The 13,671-nt window shown below is 40.3% G+C and overlaps 1 protein-coding gene across 1 annotated transcript; it reads right to left on the reverse strand.

Moving 5' to 3' along the window:
* Nucleotides 1-6,714: 6,714 nt before the first annotated feature.
* On the reverse strand, nucleotides 6,715-10,085 carry LOC135528456 (homeobox protein Hox-C11a). Its single transcript, XM_064957550.1, has 2 exons — nucleotides 9,244-10,085; nucleotides 6,715-7,904 (listed from the first exon to the last, which is right to left on the reverse strand). Exons 1-2 carry the CDS (start codon nucleotides 9,932-9,934, stop codon nucleotides 7,672-7,674), a joined length of 924 nt encoding a protein of 307 aa, XP_064813622.1. The 5' UTR covers nucleotides 9,935-10,085; the 3' UTR covers nucleotides 6,715-7,671.
* Nucleotides 10,086-13,671: the final 3,586 nt, after the last annotated feature.

Here is a 13,671-nt window from a genome sequence, read left to right on the forward strand (position 1 = left end):
ATGGATAGACTAATCTTCGATGAACAATTAAGACACTCTTTTCATTTCAGTATGTAGCTAGCTAGGTATAGCTACCTAAAATAACTGTGTGCATCCACACTGAGACCAGCAAGCTAACTCGTAGAAAGACTTAGGCTAAAAGCCATACAGGAGCCAAACTGAACCACTATAAAAGCACAAGTTATAAGCTTGCCAACTAGCTACCAACCATTTTAAATTAAATCAGAAACAGAGAATAGGCCTAGCTAAGTAAAATATATAGCTAGCTGTTCTAGCTAGCCAAACAGAGTGAGAATCCTAGTTTAAGCTAGATAACTACCTGACGTGGAACAATGCACCACACAGTAGGCATACAGAAGACAAGCGTTCTACAGGCACTGACATAGCTAGCCGAACTTAAACAAAAACCTTACATTTGCTACCACACAGAGTACAGGACAATAGCTTGTTAGCAGGCTCGGGCTAGCATGCATGGAGTTGTTTGCTAGCTAACATGATCTACAAATGTCAATGACTGAGATAATACAGAATGTAATTATGATAGCTAGGTCTATTTAACCTGAATGGATAATTACAAACGTTAGCTTTGTACTAACATTTTTTTCGGTTAGCCACAGCAGCTTGCCCCTTTTGTCCATAAGAAAAGTAATTCCCCTCAGAGCCGGCTGCAATTCTAGCCTACAGATGCAACAGTCCTCATTTACAAGCTTGCCGGATCACTTTATCTTCTGGTTTTGGTGGGAGAATTTAACCCACTCACTGGAACATATCTCAAAACCCCAACCTCAATAACCCAGTATCAACAACCCAACGTTGCTCCTATTAAAGAAAACAACCCAGCTAAGTGACCAAATGCCTTCAACCCAGCAAATGGGTCATCCAAACAACCCAGCATTTTTAGAGTGTGATATGTCTTTTAAGTGTAAGAGCTGTTTGAAGATACAGCTGGAGATTTCTGCCTGTTTTGGTGCCATGGAGTTTTTTTGTTTTTGTTTACCTTAATTTTACTAGGCAAGTCAATTTTACTAGGCAAGTCAATTTTACTAGGCAATTCTTATTTTCAATGACGGCCTAGGAACAGTGGATTAACTGCCTGTTCAGGGGCAGAACGGCAGATTTGTACCTTGTCAGCTCGGGGATTTGAACTTGCAACCTTTCGGTTACTAGTCCAACGCTCTAACCACTAGGCTACTCTGCCGCCCACCAGGCGATAATTAGTCAATAAACCAATAAGAAAGAGAGTTACAAACCTCTTTGCCAATAGCTAGTTTTCAGTTTTCCCCTCCCAACTCATACCACTCCTAAGCAGTTGTAGCAAAATTCTTGCTTGAGAAATTGCTCCTTGATAGAAGCTATTTTTGTTTATTTTTTACAATTTGAATCGAAAACAATCACAGGTACTTGCGCATTCTGTTCCTTGAGTCAAATTCAAACAATATCAGAGCAATTTGAGTTGCATACACTCTTAGAAAAAAAGGTCCTGGATAGAACCAAAATGGGTTACTTTCTTTGCTTTATATATGGCACCCATTAAGGTTCCATTTTGTAGGGTTCTTTGACCAGAACCCCAGAGGTTCTTCTTCACTGAACCAAAATCGGGTTCTATATGGAACTAATGTTGGTTCTACACTGAGTGTACAAAACATTAAGAACACCTCCTCTTTCCATAACATGATCCCTTATTGGTGTCACTTGTTAAATCCACTTCAATAAGTGTATATGAATGGGAGTAGACAGGTTAAAGAATGATATTTAAGCCTTGAGACAATTGAAACATGGATCGTGTTTGTGTGCCATTCAGAGGGTAAATTGGCTGAATATTCTCAATGTTAGGAAGAACATTTTTGGTTCGATCTCGATTTTTTTTGGTTCTATCTCTTTTTTTAAAGAATGTAAGCAAAACTAAAAGTTTTGCATATTGACAATTAGACGGTGACCCTTTGATTGGTTTCTGAGCAAATAACTAAAAGTCTAGCTAATAGCCTAAGAGCAATTCATTGAAATGATTAATGTTGATGCGTATTGAATGGTGTGAGGTCAAGGCCATTTTCACTTAAAATATTGAATCTTTGCTAAATGCTGTAGCTTATTTCAAGTAGGTACATTAGGCTACATTGGCTGTGGAGAATGCAGTGGTTTCTCTTCCAACCACTAAAAGCAAGGGTAATGTAATGACTGTTTTGATTGGTTTCCTCGCCTGTCCATCATTTCACCCTCTTGTTAGAAATATAATCCAGTCTTTCATTCTAACGCTAATCAATCAGTTTGAGGACACATTTCGTAAACCTATACCTACCTATTCAATATGTCTCAGAATATGTTAACATTATCTGTAACGATACCTTTAGAAGACTATTAAAGTTGGCAAATGAAACCAGCATCCTGAATTCGAGATCCTCAGATATGTGTATACTAATACCCATGTCATAACCTTGAGTGAAAATGCAGGCTGTGTGTGTGTGCACATTATCTCTCTCTCTCTCTCTCTCTCTCTCTCTCTCTCTCTCTCTCTCTCTCTCTCTCTCTCTCTCTCTCTCTCTCTGTGTGTGTGTGTGTGTGTGTGTGTGTGTGTGTGTGTGTGTGTGTGTGTGTGTGTGTGTTTGCCCGCTTACGAATGGTTGGTAGTATCTCAATTTAAATAAGGAGTAATTGTGGAATTGACCTATACTGAAGACACAACCCATTACACCATTCCCGGAGACACAGATACCTTTAACGGGTCATTCGTTGTTTCAATAGATAAGTTATAACCCGTTATAACCTAACTCGTGTTCAACATGGGTCATTGCATAGCATAATAGGCCGACTTCAAGTACAATTTCTCACAAAATAGTAATTGGTCAATAAGCAATGTCTTTGTTCAGTTTACCTCCATTTAAAAGGCGATAAGCCCAATAATAACACGTGATCTGAATAATTATCATGATCTAAATATTGTTTACTATATGTGAATCACTATACCTGTGTATTTGCCCTTGTTTGTAATGGGAGGGCTATGTGTGTTTGGGGGATTGATGTGTGTCGATTGGTATGCCTATTATGTGTATTTGTCAGTGAAATAAACGGTAATAACGATGAATGCCTAGGTGTGAATGTTCTTTAGTGTATTTTGTTCTTTTGAATGTTGTTTTGTGCACATATTTATGTTTTACGCGCGCGTATAGGAAAGGTTTTATTTGCTCATGGGTAAAATAACATATTTCCATTCGTTTTATTGCCTAAATAGCTGTTGATTTGTGTTTAGTGTGAAATAAGCACAGACACATGTGCGCTTTACGTCTTTAAACTTTATTCAGTCTGCTATACAGTTTTTTGCTTCAAATCGAATACATTTACCATCATGCGGAGTAGCGAAAACATAGACAAGATGCACATTACGCGTATGCCGCCCATCCCCTCGTCATGTTGCGTTTACGCAGACGGACGCAAGACAAAACTAGTTTGTCTATTGCAGGCCACCATGAAATAGCTTCCCAATTTGATGTAACGAGGTTGAGCTCCTTGCAAGCAGATGTCCACCCCCTGTGCAAGTGGGAATTTATGGCTGAGGCATGTAGCGTCTTAAAGACAAATATAAATCAGAGAAGTGGTAATCTGAAAGCACACATAGGTATTCAATTGGTGACGACCACACAAAGGACCGCAGGTTAGTTTCTTCGAAGTATATCGACAGCCTTCAGTTTTCATCACATCTAGGGTAAGCCACATGCACAATGCGCATACATTGGAACTCATTATGGCAATAACTCGTTGCAAAACAAAGCTTAAATTGCCATTTCTATCCAAATTAGTGCTGGCATTCTTTCATTTTTTGATGTGATCTATTTCTGATTGCATCCACCGTTACATTTGTTTATGCCGGAGGATAAGTGCTCGTGATCAACCCTTCACCTAAAAACTCACTGCAGAATTATACTCAAGAACGAGGCCTATAGTAACAGGTTAATCTCTATTCAAAATGAACTTGGTAGCACGGGCTTGAGCTTTCAAGTTCTGATCCTATTATCAAACACGAACACGTGTATATAATAATCTGCTGTGGAAAACAACAGCATCATACATAAAGTAACCATCAAGACAAGGCTCCTGAGTAATGTAGATGTAGTACGGTGTGATCAAGGGGTTAAGCACAAACGTCATTTCAAGCAATACACCTTGAATTACAATGACGCGTAATTTAGACACTTTTTCAATGTGTCCTTCACAATATCCCACCTAAAAACATGCTAGGACAAAATACAGGAATGCTCAAAACATGAACGAAATTAAATTAGGCCTCAGTACTCACCAAACACGCAAACCATAACAATAACATCATGTTAGAACATATACATGGAGTCAAAAATACATAGGCCTACATAATAATTATTTGAGCGCTGCTGTAGAATGAATTCAAATAAGCGTTAGCTACATGTCTTATCACATTGAAAAGGTTCAACAAAGATCTCGCTATGCTTTGTGTTAGTTCATTTTCAACCTTAATGAATCGCCATGCATCGGATATCACGAAATGTTATGCTTCAGGCCGTCCGATTGCATTCGCCTGTGACACCCGCCATTTTCCTTCCCAACAGCCAAGTGCGCAATGGGATCAGCTCGACTGAACCAACCGCCGGCTGCATTGTATCCTCTCTCATCTCTCAGGATAAATCAAGACTACCATATTACAACTATAGCACTAACTAAACAAAATAAAATGTCATTCAATCTCGAACACCATATGAACACTGTAGTGACATATGTATAAAATGATCCATCGAAAGAAGAAGATGATGTTTCCATGCATTGCCCTATAATTTTATAAAGCCTATTGAAGGAAAGGAAACAAAACATTGCCCTCCTATTGTGCGATCAACACAACCCGGGGCGAATCCTGGCCCCCTGTGGTTGATGGGCAGGAGTTTGAGGAGCCGCGAGCCACAGAGAATGGTGACGATGTGTGGCAGAGATATCCAACAAATGACCTACGTCATCGTCCCAGGGCCAAGGTTGGTGGGTGTGACAAGAAAAGTATTCCAGCCTTGATCTCTGCCTGTGAGCATCTCCCCCCCCCCCCCCTGTCACAACTAACACCCCCCTCTTCCGCCTTCAGCTTTAGTCTAAAGGGATTGTAGTGAGTAGCAGAGAATAAACACACAACACACATACACACAAATAGAGAGAGAATCGAATAGAACATTACAGAATATAATATAATTCTATAATATAATTCTTAAAGAAGAATTTAACCCAAATGCATTATCAACATTCATTTCCACAAGAAACTGTGAAAATATAACTACATGTTAAAGCTCATGCCAACATGTTATAAAACGTATCATGCGTGAAAACGTATACATTTTACTGGGATAATAAAGTGTATTTACTGGGCGTACTAAAGCTGGCAAAGTTACCTGCTGTAGTTTAATGGGAGGGGTCAAAGTTGGACTCTCTACACATTCCTTTTTCTTTTCCCACTCACTCCCATTGGTCGATTCCTCGCCTGCACACATTTCCGGGCAAAAGGGGCTCCTTGATTCCACTTTATTGCAGCGGGTTAAAGGTGAAGGCCTTGACATTATTGAAGTTCAAAGACTACTTTTAATTATAAATTGTAGTTAATACACACACGTGCAATATTCCATGCACATATGCTCTGTGTGCACGCGGGCGCACGCACGTAGGCTATCCACACACTCATACACTCACTCGGTAAAATCTGTCCAACAGACACACCCCAGTAATGTCCTCTATATTTATAGATGTGCACACACACCTACCACCTGGCAAATGTAGTCAACCATTAGTAAAGACATAGTTTAGGTAATGTCAATGTATAACCTGACTGACCTAGAGTTCCACGATCTAATTTTTGAGGTCCATTTTTCTCAGAAATATCTGAGGTATGAAGTAGTGGTGAAGGCTGAAATGCTAAAGGATGTGTGGGAGTGTGTGCGTGTGCGTGCGTGCGTGCGTGTGTGTGTGTGTGTGTGTGTGTGCTTGTGCTTGTGTGTTGTGCAGTTGGAGGGGGATTGACGTTGTGCACAGCACCGGCCCGAGTTCACGTTGAACAGTCTAGTTGCTAAGTTTTTTGTTTGGACAGCCAATCTTACTTGTTTACTATTTACATCGGAAGTGAACGCCAATTCCCTCCGAACAGACGGTGCAATTAAGAGAAAAAAATAGCCATTTAGTGCCTCTGTCTTTATGACACTGTCTGGACTGCAAGAGTGGCGATTCCATTTAGTGGGCACTAAAGGAGGATCCCGTTCCTCTTTCTTTCTCTGTGATTCTGAGGTGTAGCCTAGTTTCTGTGTTGTCGTTTCCGTGTACTTCTGTGTGTGCTTGCAAAAGCTCAAATATGCAGTCCTAGAGTTATATGCAATAAGCATGTAAGCGTTGTATAAATGTACAGCCCAACAGCCCACACACACCCTCAACAATGTTTTCGTCTGAAAATGTGTTTGCGTATAAGGTAAGGCCTGTTTCTACATTAAATTAGTGTGGCTTAAAACTAAGTTGGCATTGGATGCAATTACTATCCACAAATACCCAACTAATAATGCACGACTCGCAATCTCTCCACATGCTTCGAACTTGGTTTTATCAAAACAGTGGCACAAACATTTAGGCTACCCACCCCACTCAAATCCCTTGAAAATAACCATCAGATAGACCGAACAATGGCCCAAAAGAAAATCGAAGGCATAAATGCAGTCGGATTATTTTGCCAATACTTTTTTAATCATTGCCTACCACTCTCAATCAATCGGCTTGAAAACGACATTCACATAAGCATAACCATGGTAAATAATAACATCTATGACAAAACAAAATCCACCAGTCTGTTAGTTTTGTCTATACGCCTGTTTATTTCATAGGTATCTTTATATTAATGATACACAGGCACAACGCCATATTTTCCTCCTCTTTCATAAAGAAGCACCAAGCATAAAGCAAATAATTTAAAGGAGGGTTAACATTAAAGCTTTTAAAGTACACAGCTTGGGCGGTGTAAAGAAAATAGCAGCAGGGAAAAGGGGGGGGAGCGAAATTAAAAACAAAATCATATTTACAGTCACGAATGCACATAGTTGCATAGTCTGTACAAGGAAAACATCATTACAGATTGTACACGTCACAGTCCTCGGTAGCAAAATGGACACCTGTAAATGTATTATTGTGTGTTGAATATTCTGGTCCAAAACAGAAACATGGTAGGCTACAAATACATCGCCCAGAGGAAAGGGAACGTTTAAATGTCCAATATAGTGCTATCATGGCTTCCGAATTGCGTTGTAACATGTAATACTATTCAACAAACAATAATTGTGAAATGCACAATTGAATAAACACAATTAAGATTCGTGGTCAATACACGGAAAACCATATGAACTCGACAGCAGCATATAAATGATTATTCTATATACTCACATGTATATATGAACTAGAAAGTATCCTGCGAATGAAGGCTACAGGAAAATGGTGCCTTATTACGCATACATACAGCAACCCCGAATGTTAGAAATTGAAATAACCTCATCATAACATTTAGTTGCTCAACATTGCTGCTGATCTGTCTTTTTGAAGTAACTTGAAACGTGTTTATTACTGGTGATAAGAATTCACTGAGAAAAGTGTGTCATTGACCTTTTGACTATAATAATCATGATGCTTTTACACTCTGCGTGCTCACAATAGTGGGTTTCCAGAAAAGTACTGCAAACGATCTCTGCTTAATTTCTTTTCTTTCATTCTTCGATTCTGAAACCAGATTTTAACCTGTCGGTCGGTGAGGTTCAGCATCCGGGAAAGCTGCATCCGTTTCTCTTTGTTGATGTAAACGTTAAAGAAGAACTCCCGCTCCAATTCTCGGATCTGAAATTTGGAGTATGGACACCTCTTCTTCCTTGTGCGAGGAGTACCTGGGGCAATCAATCATAAAGGACATGATCAGTGAAAGTTCAATGGGATTGTTTTCCATTTACGCACAGATATTCACATGAAGTTAAAGCAGCCGCTCACACATATTCACATCAACACAAAGTGTATAGCCTCTCTATGTGAATACACTATTCAGGAATGTCGAGAAGCATCAATTTGATTATACCAATTCTGTCAACATCCAACACTGCACGTAACACATCAGACACATCCGCCATAAAGACTTGTTACATTATCACAAGCGCTTGAAGAGCAAATCATATACATTTACAAGCCCCAAGTATGTGTTTTGGTCTTTTACAAATATACAAAACTAGACCTTCGCTATCAATTTCCAGACTCCTTCATGGCTCTGTGAAATGCGTATGTTTTTGTATTCGATGTGAATCTAAAATGTATTTCGGATCTGAGACACACTACATCACAGTGGTGGTCAAAACGTCATGAAAAAGATAAAGTACAACGACACAAAACATCTCTGCAGTTATTTCCTGATTGGGATACATTTGCCTACACAAAGAGACGCCAGTGGGCCTGTGTGTGTGAGTTAGAGACCGTGTGTGTGTGTGTGTGTGTGTGTGTGTGTGTGTGTGTGTGTGTGTGTGTGTGTGTGTGTGTGTGTGTGTGTGTGTGTGTGTGTATCAATCACTGCAGATTCAGACATAATTATCTCAGGGCTAACCGAATGGAAATGTGCCTCACTTGGACAGAATGTGTTCGGTTCAATACTGCAGTGCACTGCTTGAATCCAGATATTGACACAAACTCACACTGGAGTCTCTACGACTGATTACACTTGTATCCTTTTCTCTTTCGTTGCAAGGAAACCACCACAACACAATGATATTGCTATCTTCGACATTTGCCCAGATAAATATAGATAGATGGATACTTATGGAGCCTGCCTCTAAGTGTACAAGGCTAATAATCTCACAGCACGTCCTTTAGTGTTATAGTTTGCGTGCAAGCTGCTAAAATAAAATTCACAGGACGCCAAAAGCAATGTTCTGCCCAATTGGTTTTTACTCACGACAGCCCAACGCGAAAATCCCTTAAAATGCCCAATGCAAGTTCATGATCAAAGTTAGCATTTGTCACAATAGCGCGCTCTTAAAATTTCACAGACTCCACGATAGAAGCGTCTGTGTATAACATCCTTTTTTTTCAAAGCGCTTTCCCATCGTAAAAAGTCTTCTCATTGGAAGAAAGAGCTTTGTAGGTTATAATAAAATCCTTTGAATGCTTATAAAACTCCACATAAAATCTGACCGACAAAACACCGGGCTAGTCCCTTTCCCCATTTACAGCTTCGGTACCTACTCGAGTGGCTGTTCTTGCTGGCGCTGCGGTCCTTGGTGGCTGAAGAAGAACACGAGCCCGAATTTGTATGTTCCTCCTCATCCTCTGTGTCCTTGTCTTGGTCTGGGACGCCCGGTAGAGCCGCTGGCTGCTGGAACTTTGTTTCCAGCTTTCTAGCCTCGCTCTTTTGTAAACAAGTATCTGCTGACTGATTGTCCGTGCCGCAGTATGCGGTCTCAAAAAAGCGGTCGAAACCTTGAGGGAGGACGCTGTTTTTCCCCACTCCGGGGTAGAACCCTGTGGAGGGATGGTTGGAGCTGGGATGGTGGTTATGGTGGCTGTACACATTCTCGTTCGTTTTCATAAGCATTTCTGTCATGGTGGATTGCGGAAGACAGTCCCTGTGCACCAGATCCTCTCCAGAGTAGCATGATGCATAATTGCTTCTATGGTGCCATTTACTAGAAGGGTCCAATCCATAGGAAACTTCCCGTACCGGCTGCACTTGAGACAGATTTGTGGAATATGGGTAGGTTATCTGCCGCGACGAGGCCTGTGGAAGAAATGAAGAGACGGCAGAAAATTCGGGGACGTAGTAGGTGCAGCTGGGGAGGTAGATGTTAGAGGCGCAGCCCGTTCTGTCCCCAAACTCGGATGTCCGGTCTTTGCGCGTCTGGGAGCAGAAGTTTCCCAGATTCACTGAGTTAAACATCTTTCCCCCGTACTCCGTACGAAAGATAGATGTTTTGGATTCGAGCTGTTAGAAGGGGGAAATTTAGGAAGGCGAGATGACGCGCAATCCGTCTAAGTCGCCCGGAGACACGTGATCGAAAGTAGATATTGTCATATATCAACGTGGAACACTTGGATGTGTAGGAGTGGTTCACTTAGGCAAGATCTAGGAGGTTCAAACTATTCATTTTCATAACACCGCAGGAGCAGTAAGAAAACCAGTAACAGATTCCTGTTTGTTTACATAGGTTATGGCAATTATAAAGATAATCTTTAGGAGGCTATTTATGTATGGGAGTGGGCTAGGCTAGCACAGGTTTAGTATTTGATATAGCAGACTAAACATGCTTTTGAATTCTACAGGTAAGACTTCACTATTAGGCCTACTATGATTATGATTATTAGTATTATTATAACTATCACTATAGTATAGCTACTACATTTACATTACATTACTACATTAATACATTAGCATATTTTACAATAGCCTATACTGGAACACAGCAGAATATAGACATTTTACTCTCACACATTGTAATGTATGACTAACCACTACCAGCCTTACTGACAAAGTGAACCGAGATCACTGCGAGGTTAAGGCAAATCTATGCTTTATAATGAGACCAAGATTTCAAGACCACACTCGAAGCGCTGCTGTTTTCACTCTCATACAGGCTCGCAGGCTTTGTGCTATTTGTAGGTAGTCTAAATGTCCATCGTGAATCAATGACTAGATGTTGCCTTGCTTGAGATGTTACCATTTTGAAACCTGGGCATTTTTCATCTAAACCACTGTAATAGCCTATAATTACATTTTGAAACAGCCACCAACAGACTAACATTTCCCTATAATGAACCCCCCCCACAAAAAGTAACTATTCAAAATAAGCATTTTTGAATACATAGGCTAGTTGGCTTCATTCCCGTGCTTCAGGGACATCTTTCTATTGAAGTTTTTATCTCGGATTTTATTTGATCAAGGCATGGCCTTAACGGAAGCCGACATGTTGTGGCTATAGTTTCAACATCAATGTGAACTAAATGAGAATGAACAAGGATGTAGAGCATAACGTTTAGGGTGGCCTACTCCATTAGTTTGACTACATCACTCATTTTCCTAATTCAATCAATTTCTCTTGGATCATGATAGGCCCTCGAGTGAATAGCCGGGAAAGTCAAGACCAAGCATCCAGGCTGAACATGGAGGAGAGAAGAAAACCAGCTAAGTTTAACCTTTGACGACGAAAGGCTGTCAAAACAACTCTAATCCACCAACTGCAAACTATAACATATCAAGTCGTCGTAATTTTGAATCGAGATAGTCTACACGAGAGTGGCTATATTAAAGCTTAATGCGCCCAAATAGTCTCCAGGAGGCCATTTATTTTGTTTTGAAGTACAAGAGGGGCTATTTCTGCGTAGTCTCTACTGTCTCACTGAGCAACAAATGAATCGATTTGTCATAGAATACCTTCACAGACAGCTGCATAGCAATAAGAAATCCGGCACTATATCTCTGTCTTTAGGACTAGTTGCCCGATTAAATACACATTGCTTTACGAAAGAAAAAGAAAACTCTAGGCTACCATTATTGATTTGTTTTAATATGCCTGAGTGCTCCCAGGCAAGGTAGGCTAGATTAGTTATCGCCTTCATTCAAGGAATTTAAACGACATTTCAGTTGAAAAATATATCTCACGGCTGAAATCCTCATCACAAAGCTCTAAAGTAGATTAGGCCATGCGATCAACTCGAGGAATGATATTTCAATCCTGTAATAAATTGATATATATACATATACACATTTAAAATACCCTTGTGTGCTCTTTCTCTTATGTGGTGAACGTTCACTGTCGTATACAGAATCACGTGAACTACAGTTGCCAATCATCAACACAAAGGTAGGATTATTGTATCGATAAATCTCACTAGACTATCAATAGCTTCCTATGTTCGCAAAACATTTTTTTTTCCTGAAGGTGAACCTGTATGCAAATTATAAAATGACATAACACAAACTCTATGGTTCCAATAGTTTAAACGTTTAAAATGATCATGGGATTAAGATTATGGAATTATGTATGCACATTTGACGGCCCACTTCTTGTCGCCTAAAAGCACATTATTTTGTTGTAAATCATCAAAAAAAGATGACTATCATGAGTAGATGTATATATTTTGGAGAGAGGTATATGGCAATGGAATTAGTTTGTATTACAGTCCCCTTCCAGCAGATACAAAGTTGACGTGCACGATGCCCGCACCCAAGTACAAAGAAAGCAGACAGCTGCCAAGACACAGCACTTGAATTTGACCACTAAAATCCTCTACGCGTCTAACCATAAAACGCCGAATGGCTGTAAGCAAAAGCTAAATCCCTTTGTTCTACAGAACACATTAAAGTAAGATGGAAAAAGGAGTTTAAAATTGGTATACACTCTAATAAGTTCTACCCACGCATGCAACCATGCAGACATAGGCCGACTGTGGTTTTGAATTATGAAAACACAAATGGAGAATTCCACGTCACAGTACAAGGGACGGGTAAAATAAGTTAACATTATTTTTTACAAAATAGCTGATGCGGGAAAAAATGTTAGCTACCATAAGTTAGTCTGGCTATACTGCGCAGTGTGTCGTCGTCTCCCACGGGTTTGGGCTTAGTGCCTTACATTGTAATAGAAAATGGTGAACGTTTTTGCTCAAGGGGCTTCGCATTCCAGAAAGTTAACCATTCCGAAATGTAATAATAACCTCTTCGTATTCACTGGTTGCAGAAACTGTACTACAGTTGTAGGCCTACTGTTGAGTTATTTCGAGAATGAGTTCTAAATGGCACTGATTCTCCAAAGGCAATAACATTTACTGTAAACGAAGCCTTAACACACAACAACGTATTTGTTCCTTTGTGGAATGCATGATCATCTGCAGCAAGACAACAACAACCAGCGTAGGTTACATAATAGCCTCGGCTAATTATCCATAACCTTGTCAGATGTTCTAAGGATTCTGAGAATTGTACCAGTTAGGCCTGTACTGGAGGGTCCAATCGCAAGATCGGGTATACACCAGTGGTGTGCAATCACAAAAGGAGATGCCAAAACGTTGCCTGGGGTATTACATAAAGGACATGCCCACCACACTTCCGTTTTCAAATCTGGACACAAGCTTGCAAGGAGCAATAAAGTCGTGCGTAACCCTCCTTCAAAGGCCTCAAACTATCCTAGACATGTCTTACGGCGGTATAAGGCCATCATTCAGGGGATAAGGTTTACCATGTGTTTATTCTTCTTGGATTTAAGTTCAAGTCACAGTTAGCCTATAAAATACCACCCGCAGTAGGACCCTGGAGTCGGATGGCTGATGCGCCATTTCTCTAAATAAGAAGGGGTTCCTTCACAAATGTTTTTGACTAACCAAAGCCCCTGCCGAGTATGCCTACCATGCAGCGAGTACAATTACAACATGTTAAAAAGTACTGCTAGAGCCTTTAACCTAATACCCACACAGGCCTTTTCGAGTCCTGCGAGTTTCCTGGAAGAAAGAGGTGCTGTAAATATGTGCCATTCTCTGCTTAAACATCACTGTTAGGAGAGCACATGCTTTACGACTGTGTTTGAGGAATCTAAGCAATGTATTGCTACCTCGCACAGTAATTACAATGCATTGTCTAAAGCCAAGTGCAGCCTGTTGCTTAGAAGAACGAGAACTATCTTG

The sequence above is a fragment of the Oncorhynchus masou genome, chromosome 33 (assembly GCF_036934945.1).
Source record: "Oncorhynchus masou masou isolate Uvic2021 chromosome 33, UVic_Omas_1.1, whole genome shotgun sequence".
In the NCBI taxonomy this organism is placed as follows: Eukaryota; Metazoa; Chordata; class Actinopteri; order Salmoniformes; family Salmonidae; genus Oncorhynchus; species Oncorhynchus masou.

Excerpts from the sequence above, each read along its gene's own strand:
- LOC135528456 (XM_064957550.1), bottom strand. The coding sequence starts at position 9,934 with ATGTTTAACTCAGTGAATCTGGGAAACTTCTGCTCCCAGACGCGCAAA. Across the intron at positions 7,905-9,243 it reads CAGCAAGAACAGCCACTCGA|GTACTCCTCGCACAAGGAAG; the intron begins GTAGGTACCGAA and ends TGATTGCCCCAG.